The sequence below is a fragment of the Zeugodacus cucurbitae genome, chromosome 2 (genome assembly GCF_028554725.1).
Source record: "Zeugodacus cucurbitae isolate PBARC_wt_2022May chromosome 2, idZeuCucr1.2, whole genome shotgun sequence".
In the NCBI taxonomy this organism is placed as follows: Eukaryota; Metazoa; Arthropoda; class Insecta; order Diptera; family Tephritidae; genus Zeugodacus; species Zeugodacus cucurbitae.
Genome location: NC_071667.1, coordinates 15,731,296 through 15,755,470, shown reverse-complemented (window position 1 = coordinate 15,755,470; position 24,175 = coordinate 15,731,296). Strand labels below are relative to the sequence as shown.

General features: G+C 36.5%; 1 protein-coding gene across 1 annotated transcript in view; it reads right to left on the bottom strand.

Moving 5' to 3' along the window:
* Nucleotides 1-4,145: 4,145 nt before the first annotated feature.
* LOC105219026 (neuroligin-4, Y-linked) overlaps nucleotides 4,146-24,175 on the bottom strand; it is a 143,381-nt gene continuing 123,351 nt past the window's right edge. The window contains exons 5-12 of the mRNA XM_054231355.1: nucleotides 23,175-23,372; nucleotides 22,725-23,111; nucleotides 22,351-22,387; nucleotides 16,715-16,927; nucleotides 13,152-13,290; nucleotides 11,509-11,660; nucleotides 11,218-11,333; nucleotides 4,146-11,074 (exon numbers count right to left, since the gene is read on the bottom strand). Coding sequence (XP_054087330.1) covers nucleotides 9,828-11,074; nucleotides 11,218-11,333; nucleotides 11,509-11,660; nucleotides 13,152-13,290; nucleotides 16,715-16,927; nucleotides 22,351-22,387; nucleotides 22,725-23,111; nucleotides 23,175-23,372 — 2,489 coding nt within the window. The 3' untranslated portion in view covers nucleotides 4,146-9,827. The remainder of the gene's footprint in view (nucleotides 11,075-11,217; nucleotides 11,334-11,508; nucleotides 11,661-13,151; nucleotides 13,291-16,714; nucleotides 16,928-22,350; nucleotides 22,388-22,724; nucleotides 23,112-23,174; nucleotides 23,373-24,175) is intronic.

Genomic DNA, 24,175 nt, shown 5'->3' with positions numbered 1-24,175 from the left:
TTTAAATTTCATATGTTGGGAGACTCAAATTGTCAATATTTTTTACTATTTTTACATATGTACATGCGCCTAAGGTACGATAAAAATTTCAGCTCTATTCATAGCTTATTTTCTCCTTAGCTGCCGCTGAGGTTAGTCGGTTTTAATGAGCTTGGCGATTTTCGTTTGTTAAGAGCTCACACTTCATTGCTTCAACGTGAGAGGTGAGTCACTATTTGACTTTATTAGTAGAAAGGACTTATTCATTTGCAATAGTGGAAACTCTCCTACTTTTGTGACTGCTGTCAGGGCGGAAGTCTTTGACCTTACCTTTGGATCCTTCTCGGATCATAGATATATTAGTTTTATCTTGGACAGAGCACGTCCAGCTTGTAAACCATATAGAAACCTTAGGAACACCGATAGCTCCTGTCCTTTGAGAACTCGGAAGGGCAGAGAGAAACCTCTCTGATGGACAACAGGACCTTTCGGAGTTTAGATCTTCAAGTTGAAGGTTTTTCAACAAGGCACGAAAATGTGGTCTAAGTGACGACTGAGCTCTGCACAAGGCAGGACTTGCCATCTATTTATAAATCTGAGATTAGGAGAGCCAAACGGTCTTCTTAGATTTCCGACTGCGAAAGCGTGGAAGGTTGCCAGGAATCCTCACGATTTAGACGCATTCTCGCTAAAAGTCCAACTCCAGTAGGCTACATGTATGAAAGATGAAGCTGGTGACTGGACTTCGAGTAGTGAAGAGTCATTGGAGCTACTTTTGGACGCTCATTTCCCAAGAAAGCTTTCAACGGAAGGAGCGTCTATCGGGGAGCTTCAGGAGAGCGGTATCGCCTTCCTTGACATTCTGGATGAACGCCACGTAACCTGGGCTTTGAACTATTTTAAACCGTTCAAGTGTCCAGGACCGGACGGCATTATAACTGCATAGCTACAACGAGTGGCAAAGGTGTCCTGTAGTTGGTTGGTCCCTATCTACGCGAACTGTGTTAGGTTGGGCCACATTCCGGTGGCTTGGAAGCAGGTTAGAGTGTCGTTTCATCCCAAAAAGGCTAAAGATTTCAGGCCCATCAGCCTTTTCTCGTTTCTGCGCTGGAGATGCTCATGGACCTGCATATAAGAGGAAGAATCCCCAGAAATAAGCTGCTTACGGCGCACACGCTTACTGCAAGGGCCGGTCGGTAGACACCACCTTACACTCTGCAGTGTCTTGGCTGGAGGAGGCTCTTATCAATAAGGACTACGCGATAGGTACCTTCCTCTACATAGAGGGGGCCTTCAATAATGTAAGAAGCTGTCATTAATGCACTCGATGAATTTTTGCCTTCTTTGCGACAGAACTGTCTTTGCGGAAAGGGTAAGTGGAAGTGCACGTCGAAAGTTAAACAGGGGGACCCCTCAAGGTGGGGTGCTCTCTCCTTTACTCTGGATCTTGGTGGTGAATGCACTACTGGAAGAGCTCGAACAACAAAGTTGTCGAGTGATAGCTTATGCGGATGACGTAGCTCTGCTGGTCAAGGGAATATTTCTAATCACTGTGTAGGAGATGACTCAAGGTCACTTAAACACAGTAACCCGCTGGTCACTTAAACACTCGCTAAGCAGCTCGAGCGTGTCCAGAGAACTTATTGGAATCTGCGGAGCCCTAAGAACAACACCAACCATGGCTCTAAATGCCATTTTCAATATTACACCTGTGGATGTGGCAGGTCGGTACATTGCGACAAAGGTCGCCATTAGACTCAGAGAGGCTGGGTACATGAAGGGTCCGAAACACGGGCATTCTCCGGCACTTAGTATGCATCCCTGCTCTAGATCGCCGCACCGCGAACCGGATCCTAGTGGTTTCTTCACTGCACACATACCCTCAAGAGCTATGTGGGAGGATGGAGAAGAGGCGCAGTGAGTCTCTTCACGAATGGCTCAAAGCTCAGGGGAAGGTGGGGGGAAGTTTTCTGTCGGAAGCTCTCAATTAACTCCAGTTTTCGGCTGCCAGACCATTGCAGCGTCTTTCAGGCAGAGGTAGCTGCCATCAAAATAGCCGGAAATATACTACTTAGAAGTGCGGCATCCCTCAGAGAGGTGTGTATTCACTCCGATAGCAGAGCGGCAATACTGTCCTTGGATTCGATGAGAGTACCTACGCTCTAAGCTAGTAAGGGAGTGCCTAACATCGTTATCAGTAGCTTCGAACTACTTTAAAATCCGACATGTGGCGGTCACCTCGGAATCGCTGGAAACTGCAAAGCGGATCAGCTTGCAAAAGAGGGTACCCTATCAATATTGGCACCGGAATGGAAACGTGTGGGCAGTCCGTGGTCCACTTGCGCCAGAGCGCTGGACACACTGTTTTTGAATGAGCTCGCCAAGTGGTGGAGAACAACCAGCACCTGCACAGTAGCTAGGTCCTTTTGGCCCACAGTGAATCGAAAACGGTTTTTGCAGCTACTGTCGCTCAGTAAGGCTCATCTCTCCGCGATCATTGGAGATCTGGTCAGAGGAATCGTCCAAGCACTTCCTCCTTCAATATCCAGCATTCGCCAGACTTAGGTTAACCCTTACTTAAGCGCATCGAAAAAATCACACAATTAGGTGCATGGGGTCTTGAGTGAACCCAAACAAATATTAGGAAATAAGTGTCAAAACGAAATAAAATGAAATTAATTTTATAGTAATTATTAAAGTTCTTTATTATTATTAACTTTAAGAAACAAAAACATAACGGGAACATTATACCCAAAAAAAAAAAAATTAAAAAACGTAACTTCTCTTAAAACTATTTTTTGGCATAGCCGAGATCAAATAAAAAAAAAAACTAATCAGTCTCATCAGCGGATTCCTCTGTTCTGCATCCGACACAGTAAGCCCTCGAGTGTTGCAATATACTAAAATAAACTAAAAGAAAACACAGTAGTTAAAACTTACCTCTTCAAAAAAATGTTACGTAACTGGTCGCATGGGGTCTCTAGAGCGCTAGAGAGCATATGTGCGTACGCGTTGGTGTTCTGGACGCGACTAATTTGCGTACCCCGCGCGGAGTGAAGAAGCTAGAAAAAGCGCGACCGCGATCTAACCACTGTAAAACCTTTTTTTTTTTTTAATTTCAAGTGGCCCTGACCCCATGCGCATAATTAAGGATTAAAGCACCTCGGTAGGTATATCTACGGCGAACCCAGCGAAGTGACTGGAATCGATATTAGCCGACTTAAGAACTTTAGGAGTTTTTGCGGGTGTCACAGTGGAATCGAATCTGTCTCAGTTTTCAATCCAAACTTACCTTTTTTTCCATTTCAGAAAGCAGCTATTATTTAAATATTAATTCTCCTTTTATTATTCATTATTAATCCCTTATTTTTACGGAATTTAAATTTTAGTATGCCATCATCATACCATTTAACATACTTATAATACCACAATTGTTTCCATACTTAACTAGTTCTCTATATATATTGCACAGTTGGTCATTACAGAGCTGTTAAACACGTTTTGCAGCGTTGTTGCTGTTTTTGACAAATAATTAGCCATTACTTACTATTTAAATTGCAGCACTAAAAATACAATTGTGTCACAGATTTTTATAGTTTAAGTACTTACAACTTACTTTTTTGCTGCATAATTTTTTTCACGCTAATACTTAATAGTAAATATTTCTAATTATTTATTTGCTACACACTCTTCACTTACAATGTAGTTAGTTTTTTTTTTTTTGCTGCTTATTTGTTAAACTTTGTATAACTATATTATATAATTTTAGTTTTTATACACATTATATACCCTTAATATTTAGTTAGCTGCTATGGTTGGTTGCATCATATACTATATATATGTCTATATTTTTATTTGCTTAGTGGTTTACCTTTCTAATTTTAGTAAGCAGGTTACAAAGTTTTTAGAGATTACACATTTGTTTACTTACATTCAATTTAACTTGAATCTGAACTAACTAGTTACATGAGTCAACAGTTTGATGATTCAAATGCACGCACAAATACTCGCTGCAATGTAATGAAATAAATTATAGTGAGTAAATCATTATTAAACAAATAAAATTTGTAAAGAATAGAAATTATATTTTCTAATGAAAAAAGTGTTATCAGCCCTATTGTAAATTCCATGTGATTAAAGCATATCATGAATTTCGTGTGAATGAAAAATTATATTAGAATTTCGGCATTCTGTCTGTTTTGATTTTTTGATGTTTTTTATTATTTTTATTGGAGCTATAAACGAAAATTCAATTTAAAAATGCGACTGTTTTACCATAAAAACATGAATTATCCACATAACAATTATCAGTGCCGGCCCGACTGGCGTTCTACACCCCGGAAGAAGTGTTAATGGTGTATTTGAAAACATCATGTACGAAAAGAACTTAATCGGACGCACATTGGGTAGCAATCTTGTTCTTTTCTCCAATCGATATCGATGATGGTCGCATTATATCGAGGGAATTATATTACTTTTCAAATGAATGCACTTTCTCCTTATTTTCTTTGAGAGCTTTATTAGGATTTTCTACCAAAACCTGTTCCCCACAAGAGAAGGAATACACTTAGACCTTATGAACTACAGGCCTTTGTAAACTCAGAAAAACCCTAAATAGATATTAGTACTCGTCAATGCGCAGTGAACCGACTAAAAATCTGCATAAGTCTTTTACTTCTAAATCCGCAAATCGCAGAGTAGTTAAAAAAGTGGGATTCAAGGAATTTTAGTATCGATTTCATATAGTTTGGGCATTCCTTCAGCAAGATGATTCTACCTCGTCTTCTTCTAGGAAACTTCTTCAGCTAGCATCCGATAAAATTTCGAAGCAATAGATCCGTTGCTACCTTTATATCATCCACTTGCGCTTAAAACACGCTAAAATAGTCTTGAAGAATTTTGAAGCACCCTCCACCACACAAAGATCCCACCGAATATTAATTTAGCTATGGTTTCATACAGCCCAGGACATAGTTCATATCAAAAAAAAAGTTGTTAATTTTGAATAATTTGTTAATATTTATACTTGTTCCCCACAATTGATTTTGCGAACAAATTTTACTGTTTTACATGAACAAAATTACGGTTACAACACGGGAAACTTTTCGAAGATGTGAGATTTTCCCCATGTGAAATTCATGTTACAAAAAACACAAATGAAATTTACAATAAAAAAACTTTATATTGAAATAATTTATATAAAAGGAATAAATTTCTAATTAGTTAAGCCATAATATTTCCAAATACCTTCAACAATAAAGCTTAACAATAAATACATATGAATTTTAATTATAAAAGAATTATTTTTAATCACATGCTATACATTTTTGAAAGTATTTTTTTAATATCATGCAATAATTTTTTTTAGATAGCTGATAATTCCAAACCAATTTATTTGTTTTTCTATGTGCGTGTAATGGCACAAACTTTTGCTATCTTCAGTTTTCAGACACGCACACACTTACACATTCACCGTCTCAGATTAGAGCATGATTATAACTAAAGTTTTACTTTCAATTAAATAGATTACGTTTTATTTTTGTGAAAATTCTCTAACGACGTTCATTATGTATTAGTATTACTATGATCTTTGGTTATTTACATACATTAAAATATCTACTGTACATTTATTAGTTCATATAAACCTACATACATATACACACTAATTTCGTATTTGTTGCACACTAACTTCAAATATTTATTATATACACAATTAATCAGTCTTTGGAAGAATAATTTACACAAATACGGAAAGCTTCTAATGTTGTAATGATAACAATTTCGAGTTCCGAAGAAAAAAAAAATTATTTTAATGGCAGACGTAATTACACTGTCCAACAGCATTTTTGGAACAGAATAGAGACCCTATAATTCTGAAAGGGTATGTTGAGTAGATCATTTTTGTAGAACAAACTTATGGTCCAGCACGTCTGAGTTTTTTTTACAGTGGGTCAGTACCGCCTTTGTACCAGGTCAAAAGACCTCTTTCGCAAGTAGTACATACAGTTTCTGGTATCCAAGCTTCACAAAAAAATCGTATTCCAAAGAAAAGAAAATATGGTTCTTCAATTGTAGGGAATATCTTTCTTCTGCTTTGAAGGTGCGTAAAATGTCCACAAATAAAACAAAACCAATCTCTTAATTTGCAAACAGAATCCGCCATGCTTATTTAAGCTTTAGTTCTTTTTTTATATATTAATTTTAGTAAAAATCACACCCGATATGTACTGCTTAGTAAGTCAATTATGCTTAATTTTATCACACCCGATTTGTAAGTCACAGCTGACACGCGAGAACTCAGTATTTGGCCCGGCCGAACATGACGACGTTTTCACCTACTTTGTTATGTTGGCGTGTAATTTTGTCAATTAATCGTAAAGAGCTTTATTTACAACAATGGTGTCTTTGGTGACCTCCACTGAAATTTTCCGCCAAACATTTTCGTAGAATATTTTAATCCTTAAATGTCCTTTTTTAAAGGATATTTTTTGATTTTCTCGAAAAAAGGGTCAAATTGACCCATAAAGAAACCAGTTAGAGGGGTAAGATCTTCCACAAAAATAATCCTCATACAATTCCACAATACAACTCTGACCATAAGAATTCTCTCAGACATTAACTTACAACATTTTTTTCATATAGTATAATGCTCCCTTCGACCAAAAAATGAAAACTTTGACTCACTGTAAAAAAAAACTCAGACGTGCTGGACCATAAGTTTGTGCTACAAAAATTATCTACTCAACATACCCTTTCAGAATTCTGGGGTCGCTATTCTGTTCCATTCAAAAAGTCTTCATTTGTTGGACAGTGTTATTAATATTATAAAGTAAATAAATGTTTTATATAATTTCGACAAACAACTGGCTGCTAAAGTATATGAAGGCAACACTAATACCCGAGACACACATGTAGTAACAATACTATTGTTCGTACAAATACCAGATGTGTGTCACCAAATACTAGCACTTTACCATGTGAGCAATGTAGTATTTTGCTGGTAACAATATCAGCATTTTTTTGTGGTATTTCACTAAACACAGCTAAAAATAGGTAAGAAACCTGGGAGGGAGCTTATATACAAAAGCTTTTTAAAATATTTTGTCAAAATGACTTTCCAAAAATAAATAAATAAAATGGAAAATATGAAAATTTTCCCAAGTTTTTTAATTCAAACGCCAGGGTCATGTATCACCTTATTTTGATGCCTGTAAGCGACGGGCTTTTAAGATACATTTCAACTACTTCTGTTTTTTGTGCAGAAAATACATATTTTTGCCAATTTTTTGTAATTTTAAAAATTGCTTTCTCCATTACACATATATAAATATTTATTATTTACATTTTTTTTAAATATCTCATGTCTGTGAAACAAAGTTGGTATTTCAGTTTACTACAAATCGATGTGTGTCAATGTACGTAGTAAACACAATACCATAATACTTTTATCATGGTATTGTTACTACATGTGTGTCTCGGGTATAAGTGTTGCCAGGTGCAATCTGACATTTCCATTGGAAAGTTTGAAATTTTTTAGCATAACATCACTCAGAACGTTTTGTCATTTAATCGTGAATTGTTTTATTTACAGGGGATTAAATAATTAATCTCGACCAAAAAATGGAATTAACTCGTGAACATTTTCGTGTGATCATTTTTCACAACTTTCCACGTGGATTATCGCGACAAGAGTGCATCGATGAACTAAAATCTTTGTATGGCTATGAAGCACCATCCTATAGCACTGTGAAAAACTGGTACAACGAATTCAATCGTGGCCGACGCTCGCTCAAAGACGAATTCCGTGAAGGTCGTCCAAAAAGAGCCGTTGTGCCAGAAAACATCGATGCCGTACGTGAATTGATAATGCAAGACCGTCATGTATATGCATGTCTATGCATTTCTCCCACCAGCATACATTCGGTATTGCATGAACACCTGGCCGTAAAAAAGGTTCATTCTCGTTGGATCTCGCACAATTTAACAATCGCTCAAAAAAAGTGCTTCGGAAATTGGTTTGAGCGCATGAAAAAGTGCATAAATCTTGATGGAGATTATTTTGAAAAACAATAAAACCATTTTCGTTGATAAATATTCCTATTTTCATTATTAGGCCAAAAATATATATAGCAGCCCTCGTACTGAGAATACAAGAAAGATTCCTTGAAAATAAGAGATGAGTGCTGCAACAATCACAATTTAAGGCTACTTCAAACATTCAGCACATTATTCCGCAGCTGCAGCAAATCTGCGACATCACAGAATAGCTGCTTATCTCGAATTTGAGGCAAATATTTCATTTAAATAGAATAAAACCTGTATATACATTCCCCGGAAATGTAAAGTACCCGGAAATTTGAAATAAAACACAAACAACTTATCAATCATCTAAATTTATTATATTCCCTTAAATTCTCCCATTCTGAGACAATACACTTCTTCCAACGAACAATCCATTCATCGAAACACTTTTTAAAGCTTTATTCCGGGATGGTCTTCAGTTCTTGTTGCGTTAGTATTGATGTCTTCAATGCTCTCAAAACGGGTTCCACGAAGTGGTAATTTGAGTTTTGGAAACAGGAAAAAGTTACACGGGCCATAACTGGAGAGTACGGTGGTTGTTTGCTGATATTTGTTGAATTTTGGTTCAAAAACTCGTTCGTTTTTCAGATCTTTTGGCACCAATCGCGCTGCGACTTTCCGCATACCCTAAACATCAACCAAAATTGACGAGCGGTCTCATGAGACATGCCCATTATTTGGGCTATCTCTGCAAACTATAATGACGATTTTAGAGCACCATTTCCTTTAATTTGTCGATGTTTCATTCGGTTGAAGAGTTCGAAGGCCGTCCTGAAAGTGGCAAATCGTTCACTTCTTCTCGTCCCTCTTTGAACGATTTATACCAATCGTAAACTTGAGTTTTCGACATGGTTGAATCACCAAATGTTTTTTTCAACATTTCCAACGTTTTGGCACAAGAAATTTCGTTTAAACACAAACACTCAGCGGGAAAATTTAAAATGAGAATTTCCGGGTACTTATTTGACAGAATATACTTTATTAGTATCATATTTATAAAGCAATAAATAATAGTATATGTAGGTGAAATATTTATGTTTCAGGAAAGTAAAAGCGTAAATTACACAAAACAGATCGAATACCAACTGCGTCCCTTGAGATATTGCTAATAATTCTTCACGTTCAGAGTTTTATAACTTTAGCTTCAGTATATACAACACATTTGATTGCTGGGTAACATTTTTTATGACAATCAAATATTAAATTTTAAAATTCCCTACTAAATACGGCTGTAGTTAGAATTGTGAAATAATATTTAGTTTTGGTGCCAAGCACCATGACTTTATATATTTGTTTACTTGCTCTTAGTTTATACACATATACCAATTTTGAAGACTATAACTACTACTACTATTAAATGTATAATTAACAAAATGCGCCTACGTCATGTAATCCCGTTTTCGGTTAGCTACTAAATGAACTGGCGTTCATACACACACACATTTGTAGATATATATATATATATATACGAAACGATAAACGCTTACAGAGCGCATACGTAATGGTCATTAAACACCAGAGACGCTTTGTGCTGATGCGCCGCAACAATTGCCATACGCACACAATTAAATCCACGCATATCCACTATGTAATAGTGTACTACTACGTACAATTTCACTCACACACACTCATAAATAGACAGCGACACACATACTTTAATCGAGCTGTGTGTAGCATTGTGTGTGGTCGCTGTTTCCACTTCATTTCGCATCACAATCATTTAATCACCGCTAGAGATCACATTTGAAACGCACTGTTAATTAATGTCACACTCGCAATTCATCCATTAGTGGATGCTGTTGAATTTGTTGTAGTTGTGCTTGTTGTTGATGATGTTGTTGCTGTTGCTGCTGCACGCTGGCATGTGTGTGCGCTTGTGCGCTAGCTACTGATGGTGGCGGTGGACCAACACCACCCCCACCGCCACCCATTAAAGCCGTCGTCATGCTTTGATTATGATGATTCTGCAAATGCTGTTGATGGGTAACAACGAGCTGTTGTTGTTGTTGCTGCTGTTGCGTTTGTTTCATACAACTTTTTTTGGTGAGTGTGCCACATTGATTGCCCATCACTTGCAGCGCATGCGGTGGTTGCATATGGCCCATCATGTTGACACCGCCTCCACTAGCACTGGAGCCGCTGCTACCTTGGCCGCTAGCGCTACCCATGCCACCGCCTACACCAGCAGCGTTGCCACCAGGACCTACACCGCCACCGGCCAGCATACCACCGCCGCTTGACGCGCCAGCCGTCGCATTTAGCGCGCCACCCATGCTCATGTTCCCGCTCGCATCTTGCAGTGATTTCATATGTTTCGGCGGTGGCGGTGCACGATGCGGTATATCGGCGAATTCGGGCGGCGGCAGCTGGTGCTGATGTTGCAACGCATGATGGTGCGAAAGTATCGTCGCCGGATCGTTTTTCGTGTGTATCGTCAAGGTTTCGAGATCGCCGCAAATATTATTTGGCATTTGGCCGTTTTCTTGTCGCTTCAGCTTCGTTTGCGCACGCGGCTCACTGAGGCGCGTCTTGTCACGTTGATAGTAAACACCGGCGAAGATGAGCACATTCAGTATGAGCAATGAACAACCAATTGCAATTGTAACACTCAGCGCTGTGGAGTACGCGGCGAAACCGTCTTGTCCGTCCGGTGGCGATCCACTGCCGGCGGCATGCGCTTCACCGCTCTCATCACCAGCATACATTTTAGCACCGTAACGAGAGCCATTACGCGCCGATGAAGGTGACGAGAGATTCAGCAGTGAGAATACTTGATTAGTGAATAAAGTGAAATTGCCAAGCGCCGCGCTGCCAGCATGCGGTGAATAAGGTGGGTTGAGTGGTTTTATCGAACTTGCAATATTATTGTCGACGTCATCATCGGTGTCATCCAGCAATTGATGGTGTGCGGCTGGCACATTATCGCCGCCTGGCTTGTGCAGATCGGGTATGAGGTTCAGCCAGAAGGATAACCGATGAGCGCGATAGTGGTTCTTCAGTTTGGGTTTAGTGTCTGAAAAATACAAGAAAATAGTGTGTTTGAATTATAAAAAAAATGTGTAAATGTGAAATAGATATTTATAAGGAATTTCTATATCTTCTCAGTATATATATATAGCTGACTATTCTATGTTCATCTTGCTCGAGTCTACTTACCGAAATTAAGGTACTTTTTATGTACACTTTCGTAGGCGGTCCACTCAATAGTTTTATATCGACTACGCTCCTGTCGACTACTGGGATGTTCACCTTCCATTTGATCATTCGGATTACTAGGAACGACATAGAGAAAGGAAAATAAATATATATATATCCATGCTTAAATTCATAGTACCATAGTACTCATAAAATATAAATGTACATCTTAAAGCCGTCATTAAATATTATTATAAAATACAATTTAAGAAAATTTATATATTTTTGAGATAAGGGTTTTTGAATACTCACCCAGTTCGCACGAAGTTCGCCCAGTAGAGCATTACAACCTCTGAAAGATTGATTTCCGTTTTGGTATAATTTCGTGTAAAATGACTGAAACCTCCTACTAATGGTGCGCCGAACAGGTAAGGCAGATCCTCACCATGAATGCAGCCTTGACGCTAAAAATACATGGACATGAGAAGGAATTAGATTACTCGATATCGTTTCAAGGAATAATAAAAAAATATACGCCATGACAAGAAACAAGTTTTTGAAATATACCCATAGATTGGCTCAGTCCCTACTACATTACCGGCCCCATAGTGAAACTTTTCATAGAGTCAACGTCACTTAGGACTACTATATGCTTCACCCTTCACTGCATTTCTTTCAGTATGTTTGTATGCCATGTATGTATGTATTTCTATGTAAATGCGATTGGAGCGTTCGCTGTGCTAACGATTTAGATCACTTGATGTCCTTTAGTGGGTATGACGCTAGAAAAGCTCGCATTACCTCACTTCAACCCGAACTTAAGTTGAGCGCTATAAAGCGTCCTATATGTATGGGCATAACGCAAGATGCACTTGGCTTGCCTTGAGCCGTTTCCGAAGCACCGAGTATTGCAGATAATTGCCTATATATAAGTTGTTTGCCTGTTTACTGCATTGGCTGGCCCATAAACTCACACTCACACAGTCGCACTGAAGTGGTGCCACAGTTCAAATGCTTGCGCAGCTCAAAAGCCCATAACATATACATACATATGCATACATGTATGTATATTGACAATTAGGTTTAAGGGTATGTACATATGTGAATGGTTTTACGCATGTAGTAGCATGCAACGTCGAGCGACTGCAATCAGTTGAATGTAAACAAATTCTAGCAATGCAGAAGTTATGAATTTCTGTGGCAGGCAAAATGTCTAACAAAAGGCAAATGAATTCCCTAGCTAGATATATACGCATACATTATTATAGAATACTAGCTTTTTTTTCAGTTAAATATCGAAATGCAGTTGTAGTTATTGTAGGTTGCAAAAATTAACAACTATTTTCAGTTGCAGCAAACCCATCTTATAAAGCATATCTGTAAGTACGTGAAATAATTATATGTCTTGTGGATATCTAAATGATGTCACGAGCGAATGTATTTTCTATCAAACAAATTCTCGAAAAAGATGGAAAGGTGAATTTGTTGTTCTAACAATTTATAGGTATAGTATACATAACTTTTCCGTTTTGGATCCTTAGGAAATGTTATAAAAATATCTTGCTCTATCTAAGTAATATACCGCTTAAGACTAAATAGAGATCAGAATTCAACTTTTAATTATTTCCTTTAAGGTTTTATTCTATTTTGTATTTTCGCCTTAATCGTAAGTACAAAATGGATATTGTTTCAACTACCTCATGTGTTTTTTATAAATATTTACGTGTATAGTTTGCTCGATTACATACGTAATTTTTCCGAGCCTTTTAACCATAACAACTCGCAAAAATAATTTTAAAAGGTACTTAAGGGTTGTATGAGTCAAAAGCTAAGACTCTAAAACAATTTAATAAACCACTCAAAATAATGAGCTGGCTCGTTCTGCATATTGCAGTTAAATATAAGTATATATGTATAACAGTTTATATGTGTTATGCACTGAACATCCAATTTACCTGAGGATAATCTCCATATCTGGTCTGATAGTCAAAGACGTACAAATACGAATTGCGATGATCCGCTGAGTGTAAGTCGACAGTTTGTGCAGCGGGCGCCACAATTTGTGCATCGCTGAGCGCTTCTAGCGTTTCGTCACTGAAAATAGAAGAAATACATAAAACTCTTTTGACAAAAACAAAGTGTACCTCATATAAAAAATAGAAATGCACACATAAAAAACCTTACTACTTAAGCTTAAGTACAGTTGTTGCTAAGTAATATGAAAAATATGTCTAATGCCTCTGAGTACGAGTACAAAAACGAGTATGAGTAAGAGTACGAATACGAGTATATATACGAATATGAGTACGAGTACGAATACGAGTATATATACGAATATGAGTACGAGTACGAATACGAGTATGAATGCGATTACAAGTACTAATACGAATAATAGTATGAGTACCAATTTGAGTATGAATGAGACGTTACTAATTTATGCTAAGTAGAAATTATCATGCTTGCTTTTATACTCTGCACAGCTTACTCGTATGTATTATGTATTTTAACAGTTATATTTGACAAATACTTTGCATAATAATATTGCGTAAGTATGGTGAATTTGTAATTTACATTAAGCGTTGCGGCGGCAGTGACACCAAACAAAGACAGATGCTCATGCCACCTAGTAGGGCAAGTGCTTGTTTAGCTGCGCATTCCTCTGCCGCCTCTGCTAAGGGATTTTAAAACAGTGGAAATGAGCTAAGCTGAAAACCACACCATTTGTACCTTGCATATTGTAAAAAAACACACATTTATGGTCTTCATTAAAAGCTGCAGTGATTAATCCTATAAAATAATAGAATAAATAGAATATTTTGAAAAAAAAAAGAGTGCGTGGAGTCCCTACGCGCGGATGAAGTTATACTTCTTAGTGATATTCCAAGAAATGCATATCATTTTGTATGAAATAAAACTAGCGAGAGACACTTTTCAGTCAAGTCTTAACTTTTCAACGGCAAACGCAGAGAATTTCAACCAAACGTCACATACACTAGTTAAGAATTCGCAGAAATTAAACAGAAACGAAAGAAAAAAGAAAAAAATCAAAAGAACCATACGCATATTATTCGCAAATTTGTTTATATGCATATGTGTGTAAATATGTGCACTTGTAGTACATTTCTTGTAAAATCTTCGTTGCCACGGACAACGAATGACCGCAAATAGTAATTTTTATGTTACGGACTTGTAATCAGTGTCGCGTTTTCGCAGGCAAAGAGGTCCATGTCCCCAACTCATATTATTATGGATTGTTTTATGTCTTGATTCTTATTAAAATCAATTGTAGTACATTAATATTTGGCATCATATATTAGTAGAATATTTAAATACATTTAATTATTTATATTTGCTAATAGTAAGTCAATACTATCCAATACATATTTTGCGCATTTATAATTACGGAGGGATCACTTGAAACGACTCTGTAAAACTCGATGTGTCGAAAAATTGATGGCCGCCTGCGTAATGCCAAAGCGACGCAACATTGCGCTGTTGGTAGAAAATCGGCTTGTCGTAAATATGTATGAATATGTATGAGCATGCAAACATATCGACATAAATTTTTGGCGCTTGTTGTTTTTGTAGAGCATTGCTTTTGATTTTTGGTGGTTGACAAACTTACGTGCACGCATATACAAATGTAAGTTTGTGTGTTCAATGACATATAAACATGTACATATGTATGTTTAAGCATACAGAGCAATGGGTTGCGCAACAATTATCGCAACCTTTTCCGAACTCGTATAAGAAGTATAACTTCAATGATTTAACATAATAAAATTAGGTAAAAACTATGAAATTTTGAGTTCACAACTATCTTCGAAGTCGTATCAACACTGCCTATGGTTGAGAGGTGAAAGCAAATATATTGCTTGTATTGATTTCAAATAGTTAACTTGTCTATGAAATATTAAATAAAATGTACTTAAAGCACCTGTCAATTTAAAGTACATTTTTTAATCCTGATTTATAATTACTTAATCTAGACTTTGGATTTAAGTACATTGTATTTCTTAAAACTCTTCAAAGCTATATTACCAAATTACCAAACTAATATGTGTTTAAAACTGCTTTATGTGGTTCACCCATTATAACTTCATAAATGTTGTATTTTTGCTATTGTTCCAAATTTCATTAAATAATATTAAGTATTTAATGCTCATATTGTATAAATTCAATTTATGCAATTTATCACTTGGTACATACAAACACAATTGCTAATATATAAACAACGGGATATAATCGATAATTCAATTATATTTGTGTTAAAAATGAATATGAATTTTATTATGAAAACATCATAAACAAAGTTAGCAACTGAATTTTAATGTTTTGCTATAGACAATGCAAAATTGCAAACTAACAACAACAGCAGAAGTGTTGAATGAGTGATTTGAAATAAGTATTTTAATTAATAATTTTCAGTATTTATGTTGTGCTAATAAATATATTTATTTTGCTACACTTGCTAGATATACGTAATTAAGCGTTTAAAGTTTTAATATAAAAAATATGTATTGATGTGTCACAAAATTGGTTTAATTTTTAATGATTCAAATTAAATGAATTTAACATTTTTGGAGAGCGATTGTAAATTTGGGGAATTTGTTTTAACACAAAGAGATTATGAAATAATAAAGTATTTAATATATTACTATGCACCTGAAAATACTCAAATAACAAGTATAACAAAGAATGATTGTCGAACACATGGTACTTCCGGAAGATATAGTCAACCGATTGAGATATCAGATTAGCTTATCCTATAGCTAACATGCACACTTAGTTTCATTAAAACATAAAACATTTGACCAATATAACTTAAATTAACACTTTTGGTTTAATGGATCTAAGGTGCGATATGGGTCTAATTGGGTGTAGTGGGTCTAAAATATCTCGGTTAATATTATATCTATCCTAAATCCCAATAATTTAAATAACAATATTCCAAAAGCATTGCATTAGAAGTGCTCATAATTTTGGTCCTATGACAATGATTTTCAGGAATCGCTTTTCAGGAACGTAATAGGTTTCAAAATCTATCTAAACGATTTGGAATATGATATTCAAAGTCAAATAGTCAAAGGTCATGATGTTTTAATTTTTACGGAAGTAAGAAATGGACAGATCGTATGAAGAATTCAATTGATTTTCATTTCATTCCAATCATTTCGATATCTAAATAGGTCCCTATATCTGCCTCCTCTCGCTCAAATACTATATTGCGAAAGTATATTGTTCGACAAAAAAAGTTCAAAAAATTAAATTTCATTCATTCAAACTTTAAAGAATTCAGTATTTCCTACCGTCAGTATTTTGCCGTCCGTACTTGCGGCGCCATATTTTCAAATCTCCATTTATGAACTTTCTGCGATTTTACGCTCTTTCAAGCATTACATAACTCAGCGTTTTATGTACATGGATATATGTATAAATGTATATGTATGTATATAGATGTAACTGTGTGTGTGTTGCCACATTTGCCTTTGTGTCTGTATTTATTTAAAATGCTTACCGTATATTAATTGGATGCTGTACGGGTCGCTCCCAATCCGTGTACTCATTAACAATCGTCGCAAATATTTCGTTGAGATGATATGTGTACGTATTGCGTACGTAGGCCTTTAGTATTTTCGAGCGACGATCCGCCTCAATGCCATACTGTACGTCGCCGGAATTGAAGGAGAAAAATGCCTCGGCACGTGTCACACCAGCCAACAGGTCATATCTGCGTGTTTGTTTGTTTGTCATGCAAAGAAATGGAAGATAAAAGCATACAAAATAAATTAAAACTGATTGTGGTAAGGGAAGGTAGAAAACGATATGAATATACATAAGTACGCACACATTTTGACTTCATACATTTGCACTCACGTACATACGTGTAAGGAGCTTGGATTCGGGTACACATTAAATGCATTTTCACATGTAAATTTGATTTAAGCAGGAATTGCGTACAAGGAAAGCGAAGAAAAGTAAGACGAAAGCGATTTAATAGTACCAAGCGTAAGAATCAGAAGAATACATACGGAAAAGCTTCAAGCAAATGTTGTTGATCATATCAGTTGCTGGGTTAAAGGGTATGCAATATGTGGAATGTGACCTCTTTGCATTCAAAAAATATTAATATTCCATCTGTGTACTCTGCAAAATTACAGGAAAAGGCGTCACTACATGAAATGTATGCAAAATGTGATTGCGTCAGGAAATGGAAAACAAATGAAATCAGTTAAATTACTGTTTTTCTGCACAGTACAAATCGAAGGAAATTCATACATACAATTCATAGTTTATTTAAACTTTTAAATAATAAGTTTAAGGTGCCACTATCATATTTGTACATATATACTGGCAAAGTTGAGTATCATACATGAGTTAAATAAATGTTGCGATTATTTATCACTTTTCATTGTCGATTTCTCTCAACTTTCTTCAAAATATTTTAAAAATTGTAAGGAAAACAATTTTTATAAAATTTTATTAGTTCGAATATTGATACTTCATTTAGCAAACTGTGAAATGTGACAAATCGCACAAACAGCTGGCTTAAGTCTCTAACCAAAAAAAAAAATCGAATAGCCAACCAATATACACATACTCTCACTTTACTGTATCCATACTCTCATTTTACTATATTCAATGCAATAGCACTGCTGTTTAGCCAGTATTATTAACTAATTTTCAATTAGAACTGTTCTTTAGCAGAAATTCGTATCGACACCTGAATGTTACCTGCAGTAACCAAAAATATCTTTTAATAGATAAATTTGGAATTTGTAACGTTTTTATAGAAAAATATTTTATATTTATTTTACGGTCTGTAATCTAACTATCTACATACAGTATTTCAATTAAATATTTTCCATTTACTTTGTCTGGTATTCATGTCAGTTTAGTTTTTGTGTCTACTTCTATATTTTCTTTTCATTTCCGTTCTTAAAATTATATATAAGCAAACCCTTTAACTGCAAAATTTTACAATGCCATGAACTGGTGAGCGTCTTGTTACGGAGTTTCACAGCTAGCCTTGTGAACCTGCCGCTTGCTGCACCACAATCATCGCTGGTCATCTTGAAGCCGACTGCTACTGCTACTATTTCTATTTCTATAGGTCAATGCCAATGTTCTTCGGCATTGTTTCTTACACAATATTTATGTAAATGTATGTTGTGTATTTACTGTTACCTTCGGTATTTATATTTCTAGTGTTTTTTCAGACGTTTTTCCTTGAATCTATTTTGTTTTCTAGGTAAAAAAATATTTGGTTTTAATGCCTCAAGATATGAATTGTTGCTGAATCACTTGCGTATTCTAACATGCGTACATTTGCATATACGGAAATTCAAAAAGTATAAAGTATTTGATAGTATATTGATTTAGTTTATCATGACGAATACTTTAAATTTTTTTACACGTCATCAATATTATAATAAACTAATTTATACAGACCTATAGTCTTAGTGTAGTCTTTTGAGTGGTATTTGAATTATTCTCCCATCAATTCTGACAATGGTATGTGTTTGAAAGGTGAATTTGTCACTTGTTTAAGGTTTTCAGTATTCAGTGGCAATACTGCGGTGAAAGTATTGTAACAGTTTAGCAGCGCCTATTTAGTACAGTACACAAATATTTGATTGACATTCAGTGTATTTCATAAGTTGTCAGAAAACTTTATTCACTTGAAGAGTGGATCTCTTGTTTCGCCTGTCAATGTTGATTACATCAAACAAGTGAAGTTTTACAAGAACTCGAGAGAACAGGAAACTAAAGAAAAGAATATTGTGATACGTCATCGTGACGTCATCAACAGAAATATTCGCAATTTAAATTAGGCAACGGAACGCAGCTATCGTAAATGGTATTTATACAACATTATTTATGATTACTATATATTTTGGACTTTGGATATATGTATGTTAGGTTAGGCTACTCTGATAGACTATATAGCCACAAATAGACCAGTTTTGGTCCTTTGCGATAACAAATTGAGTGCCGTCACGTAGTTAATGAGGAGTAATCATCCTTCGGGATGCCTGCGCTTGTTGCGAATTTCAAAGGGCTTTATGGCTTCGCTAACGAATCTTTTTTATAACTTTTTTATTATATATATTAGGCCAATTGCATCCTCAATTTTTGCGATCTTCTTTTTTGTGACCTGGCTTAAAGCAAATCCCAAATTATAGACTGATATTGCTCAATTTGAGATGAGACTAACTCACTACCAAACCAAAAAGTCACTAAATAGATTTCACCACAGATTAGTCTCTATTAGAGTATTGAGACAGCTTGGCGCGAAACATTTTCTTCTCAAAATTAATTCGCTGGTTTTAATTACTATATATATTACTTTATACTTTTCGAAAGTTTCGAAAACCAGCGCAAGTAGAGTTATATTAAAAATATGTGCTCTCTATGCTCGCAAGGCAATAATATAATAGCAGAGATTTGCTGCCAGTAGAAAAAGGTGATGAAAATAAGGAATTAATTAAAAGTTTATGAAAAGCCATAGGGTAACCAACTACGCATGTTTGAAGCACGAATACTTGTGGTGTTGTCAAGGTAATGAAGTAGCTGTGCAAAGAAATTCAGTTAAAGATAGAGACACCTAAACATATAAGTATGTGACACATAGCTAAGTAGATACATTGACTATTATAGTAAATATGTATTTGGTAATATATGCATGTGAAGCTAATGCATATGTGTTAATTTACCGCTAATGCTGCATAAATTAAGGAATGGGTGTACTACAATTTGTCACCGACAATGTAGAGTACGGGAGACGTTACTGAGTGTGATGAGTGCGTGGCAAGCATTCTTTGGTTTGTTGGTTCAAAGCATTGGGTGCTGAAAATTATAATATTAAGTGTAGATAATTTGAGTTTCCCTGAATGTACGAGTATTTCATTCTAGAAAAATCGTCTACTAAAATCATTCAATCTTTTAAATTGACCTCTGCGTGTGCGCTACATATATCAGTTAACACCAAGTTGAAAATCGAAAATAGAAATGAAAGCTTGGCCTAAAACAGAGTAAAGGTGTTGATTTTGAGTGCCAATTAAAATATAAATGTATATGTGTTTATACGCTTAGTGCTGTTTCATGTTTCCTTGAAGCTTATGTCACCACTTCTGAACTATTTAACGCTAATTAATGTAAGATTTCCGCTAATCATGTACTAATATCGATGCATTACCCACATAATCGCATAGCGAAAATTTATGTAAATTACTAATTGCACAAATATGTACATTTGCATTTGCTTGTAGCTGTGGATATGTGTTTACATATAGAACCTAAACCATACAGTGAACCGCACGACTAGTTATACTAAAAACGGAGCTACTGGGAAATGCATCGAATTTATTTTTGGGCAAGCTGTTTCAGAAAGAGAGTATTATGAAATTGGCGACCAAGAAAGTTTTCGGGGAGATTTTTTTAAAGACAAAAATTTAACCAAATTTTTATGTGTTTATTTGTTTTGTTCTTTCATAAAACTAGTACTTTTCTTACCAATATTTACCAATTGTCATCTAACAGGACCACTTGCTTGTAAAATGTAGGTTGCCAAATAACTCCCTCCCGCCTTTTTGTCTTTTAAATTTCGCGGCTATCTACAGAGCTCGTATCTGGCCATACTATACATCTTTGAAAGGTCTTGGCATAACCTACAAAACGATTAGTTTGGATATTGCCTTCAACATTATGTGTAAACATGGAGTGCACTAACGCCGAAATAGGCGCTATTTTAAAGGTTTTCTTCCTTAAAGTCAAATCCGCTGGAGAAACGTTGCGTGAGATTAATGGTAATTTGGGGGATGGTACTCTATCACTTCGAACTGCGGCGGAATGGAATATACGATTCAGAGCGAGTGAAAATGCCACCATGGATAAGCCAGCCGGCGGATGATCTGTGACGACGAATACCGATCAAATCATGGAAAACATCGAGTTAGACCAGCATGTGGAATTAGTTACCAAATCATTTTAAACCAGAAGGCTGTATACACAAAAAAGCTTGATGTTTGGGTGCCGCATTATTTGACGCAAAAAAACCTTCTGGACCGAATCAACGCCTGCGGTACGCTGCTTAAACGGAACGAACTCGACCCATTTTTATAGCGGATGGTGATGGATCACATACGACAATATCAAGCGAAAACGGTCGTGGTTGAAGGACGGTAAATCGTCCCAAACAGTGGCCAAAACGGGATTGACGGCGAAGAAGGTTTTGCTATGTGTTTGGTGGGTTTTGAAGGGAATCATCCACTATGACCTGCTTCCATATGACCAGACGCTTAAATCTATCATCTACTGCGAACCACTGCACCGATTGAAGCATGCGATCGACCAGAAGCGTCTAAAATTAGCCAACTGGAAGGGTGTAGTGTTCCACCAGGACAACGCCAGACCACAGACTCCATTGATGACTCGTCAGAAGCTACGGGAGCTCGGATGAGAGGTTTTATCGCATCCACCATATAGCCCGGACATAGCGACAAGTGATTACCACCTGTGTAAAGTTAAACTCAAAAGAGGCTTGTGATAAGTGGCTGTCGGAGTTCTTTGCAAATAAGGAGGCGGGTATTATGAAGTTGCCGTCTAGATGGAAACATATTATCGAACGAAACGGCTTATATTTGAAGAGCAAATATGTTCTAAAGGTGGATCTAAACCTACAGGTACCTTGAGTTTTTCAAAAAAAAAAATCACAAAACTTTTACGATGCAAGTGGTTTACTTGAATATCAAGATACAATTATAAGATTCAAGGTATTTGAACTTTCATAAGGGTCAAGATGGAAGTTCAGAAATCTATCTTGTCTTCTCCACCATGAAAAGTGCTATTCACTTTTTGCAGAGTATTTGCTGATCTGAACCGACGTCAATCTGTTCGCAAGTAAACAGTAAGCTTTGGAAGGGACAGAGGGAATTTTCAACAATAAGTCTTTACTTCATTACAATCAAAATTATGAAATTTAATCCTGGCAAAGTTGCGTTGTGTAATTAAGCAGTTTTAATCATAGTAATACGAATATAAAGACAACAGATTTCAATCTTTCAACGAGCACTTCTCGGAAATTAAATCACTCACTCGTTGCATTAAAACTGAGTAAAAATAAATCCTTCGCAGGTGATAGGTTTTACATACCTTGACAACTTGTTAATGGCAGATTTCCTCATTAATACTGCATTAATTACAAATGTGAGTAAATGCGAGTAAATTGAAGCCGCCGCCGGTGGAGTTTAAGATGACATTAAATGCGCAGCCGAGCGTTAAGCAGCCACAGCAATCGGAGAAAGCGGATACAGCCAAGTCGATAATGTGTCGTAATCCCGTTGAAATGTAGCGTGTGTTACATAGCAGTTGCAGCAGCGGCATGTGCATGAGTGCAGGTTGTAAATTGAAAGTGACCATGCAAATGAAATTAATTATTTATTTTTTCATTATTTCAATATAAAAGAACTTATGCATATTATTTTTGATGATTATGAAAAATATTTATGTTGCCTTACAATACTCACCGATATTCTCCAACTGGCCCGGTGTGCCCCAACCACCCGCCGCGGCGATGCCTGCACCGCCACCCAGCCCACCACCGGCTGCAGTGGAGGCTTGTGCTTGTGCAGCTGCCGAGCCGGGTGCTGGTGGTACATAGTCACCGCCATCGATGACCACACCATCAATGCTTGGTCCAAAAGCGAAACCAAATTCGGGCTGGCGTATGGGTACGCCCAGCAGCTGCTCCAATGCCTTGTCGCGCAGACACTTCATGAGATGTGCATGCGATAGATCGGGTGCACAGTTCACGTGATGCGCAACAATGGCCGCGTACTTGGCAGGGTTGCTAACCAGAGACCAGGGCGCCAGGCCAGAACCGGACATTAGTATGGCGCGGTTGAAAAGTAGTCCTTGAAATATATTTTGTAAAGTAGCAACTTACATATTTTTGTGGGTCATAAGTTTTGCTATACCTTCTGGTACCGCCAGTGAGGAGATGAGAAAGTGCACACATGCCGCTCCAGTACCATGACCGGCCAGCGTAATACTCTGCGGATCGCCACCAAATGCAGCGATATTCTCCTTCAACCAATGCAATGCGGCAATGATGTCCATTAGGCCATAATTGGCAGGCAGTTTTGAGTAGCGATCTGTATTGGCGTTTAAGAAACCTGAAAGTGGTATGAAGAATTGTTTTTGATTATAAGCGATGTGAAATCTACTCTTGACAAAGTGTTTTAATTAGCCGTACTCTACTACAATTTAATATATTATGTAAAGAATATGTATATCCACTTTTTGGTAGCAACCACTTACAATGTTTTCTCTGATCTAAAACTTTACTGCCTGGCAACTCTATTATCCGATACCGTCTTCGTAAAAAGTTCCCATACTAAACAAAACGATAATAATAAATATTTGTATATATTGCTCTGATACTGTCAGTTAGAAAAGTTGAACGATAGGAGTAAAGAATCATTAATAAAGGGTGATTTTTTAAGAGCTTGATAACTTTTAAAAAAAAAAAAACGCATAAAATTTGCAAAATCTCATCGGTTCTTTATTTGAAACGTTAGATTTGTTCATGACATTTACTTTTTGAAGATAATTTCATTTAAATGTTGACCGCGGCTGCGTCTTAGGTGGTCCATTCGGAAAGTCCAATTTTGGGCAACTTTTTCGAGCATTTCGGCCGGAATAGCCCGAATTTCTTCGGAAATGTTGTCTTCCAAAGCTGGAATAGTTGCTGGCTTATTTCTGTAGACTTTAGACTTGACGTAGCCCCACAAAAAATAGTCTAAAGGCGTTAAATCGCATGATCTTGGTGGCCAACTTACGGGTCCATTTCTTGAGATGAATTGTTCTCCGAAGTTTTCCCTCAAAATGGCCATAGAATCGCGAGCTGTGTGGCATGTAGCGCCATCTTGTTGAAACCACATGTCAACCAAGTTCAGTTCTTCCATTTTTGGCAACA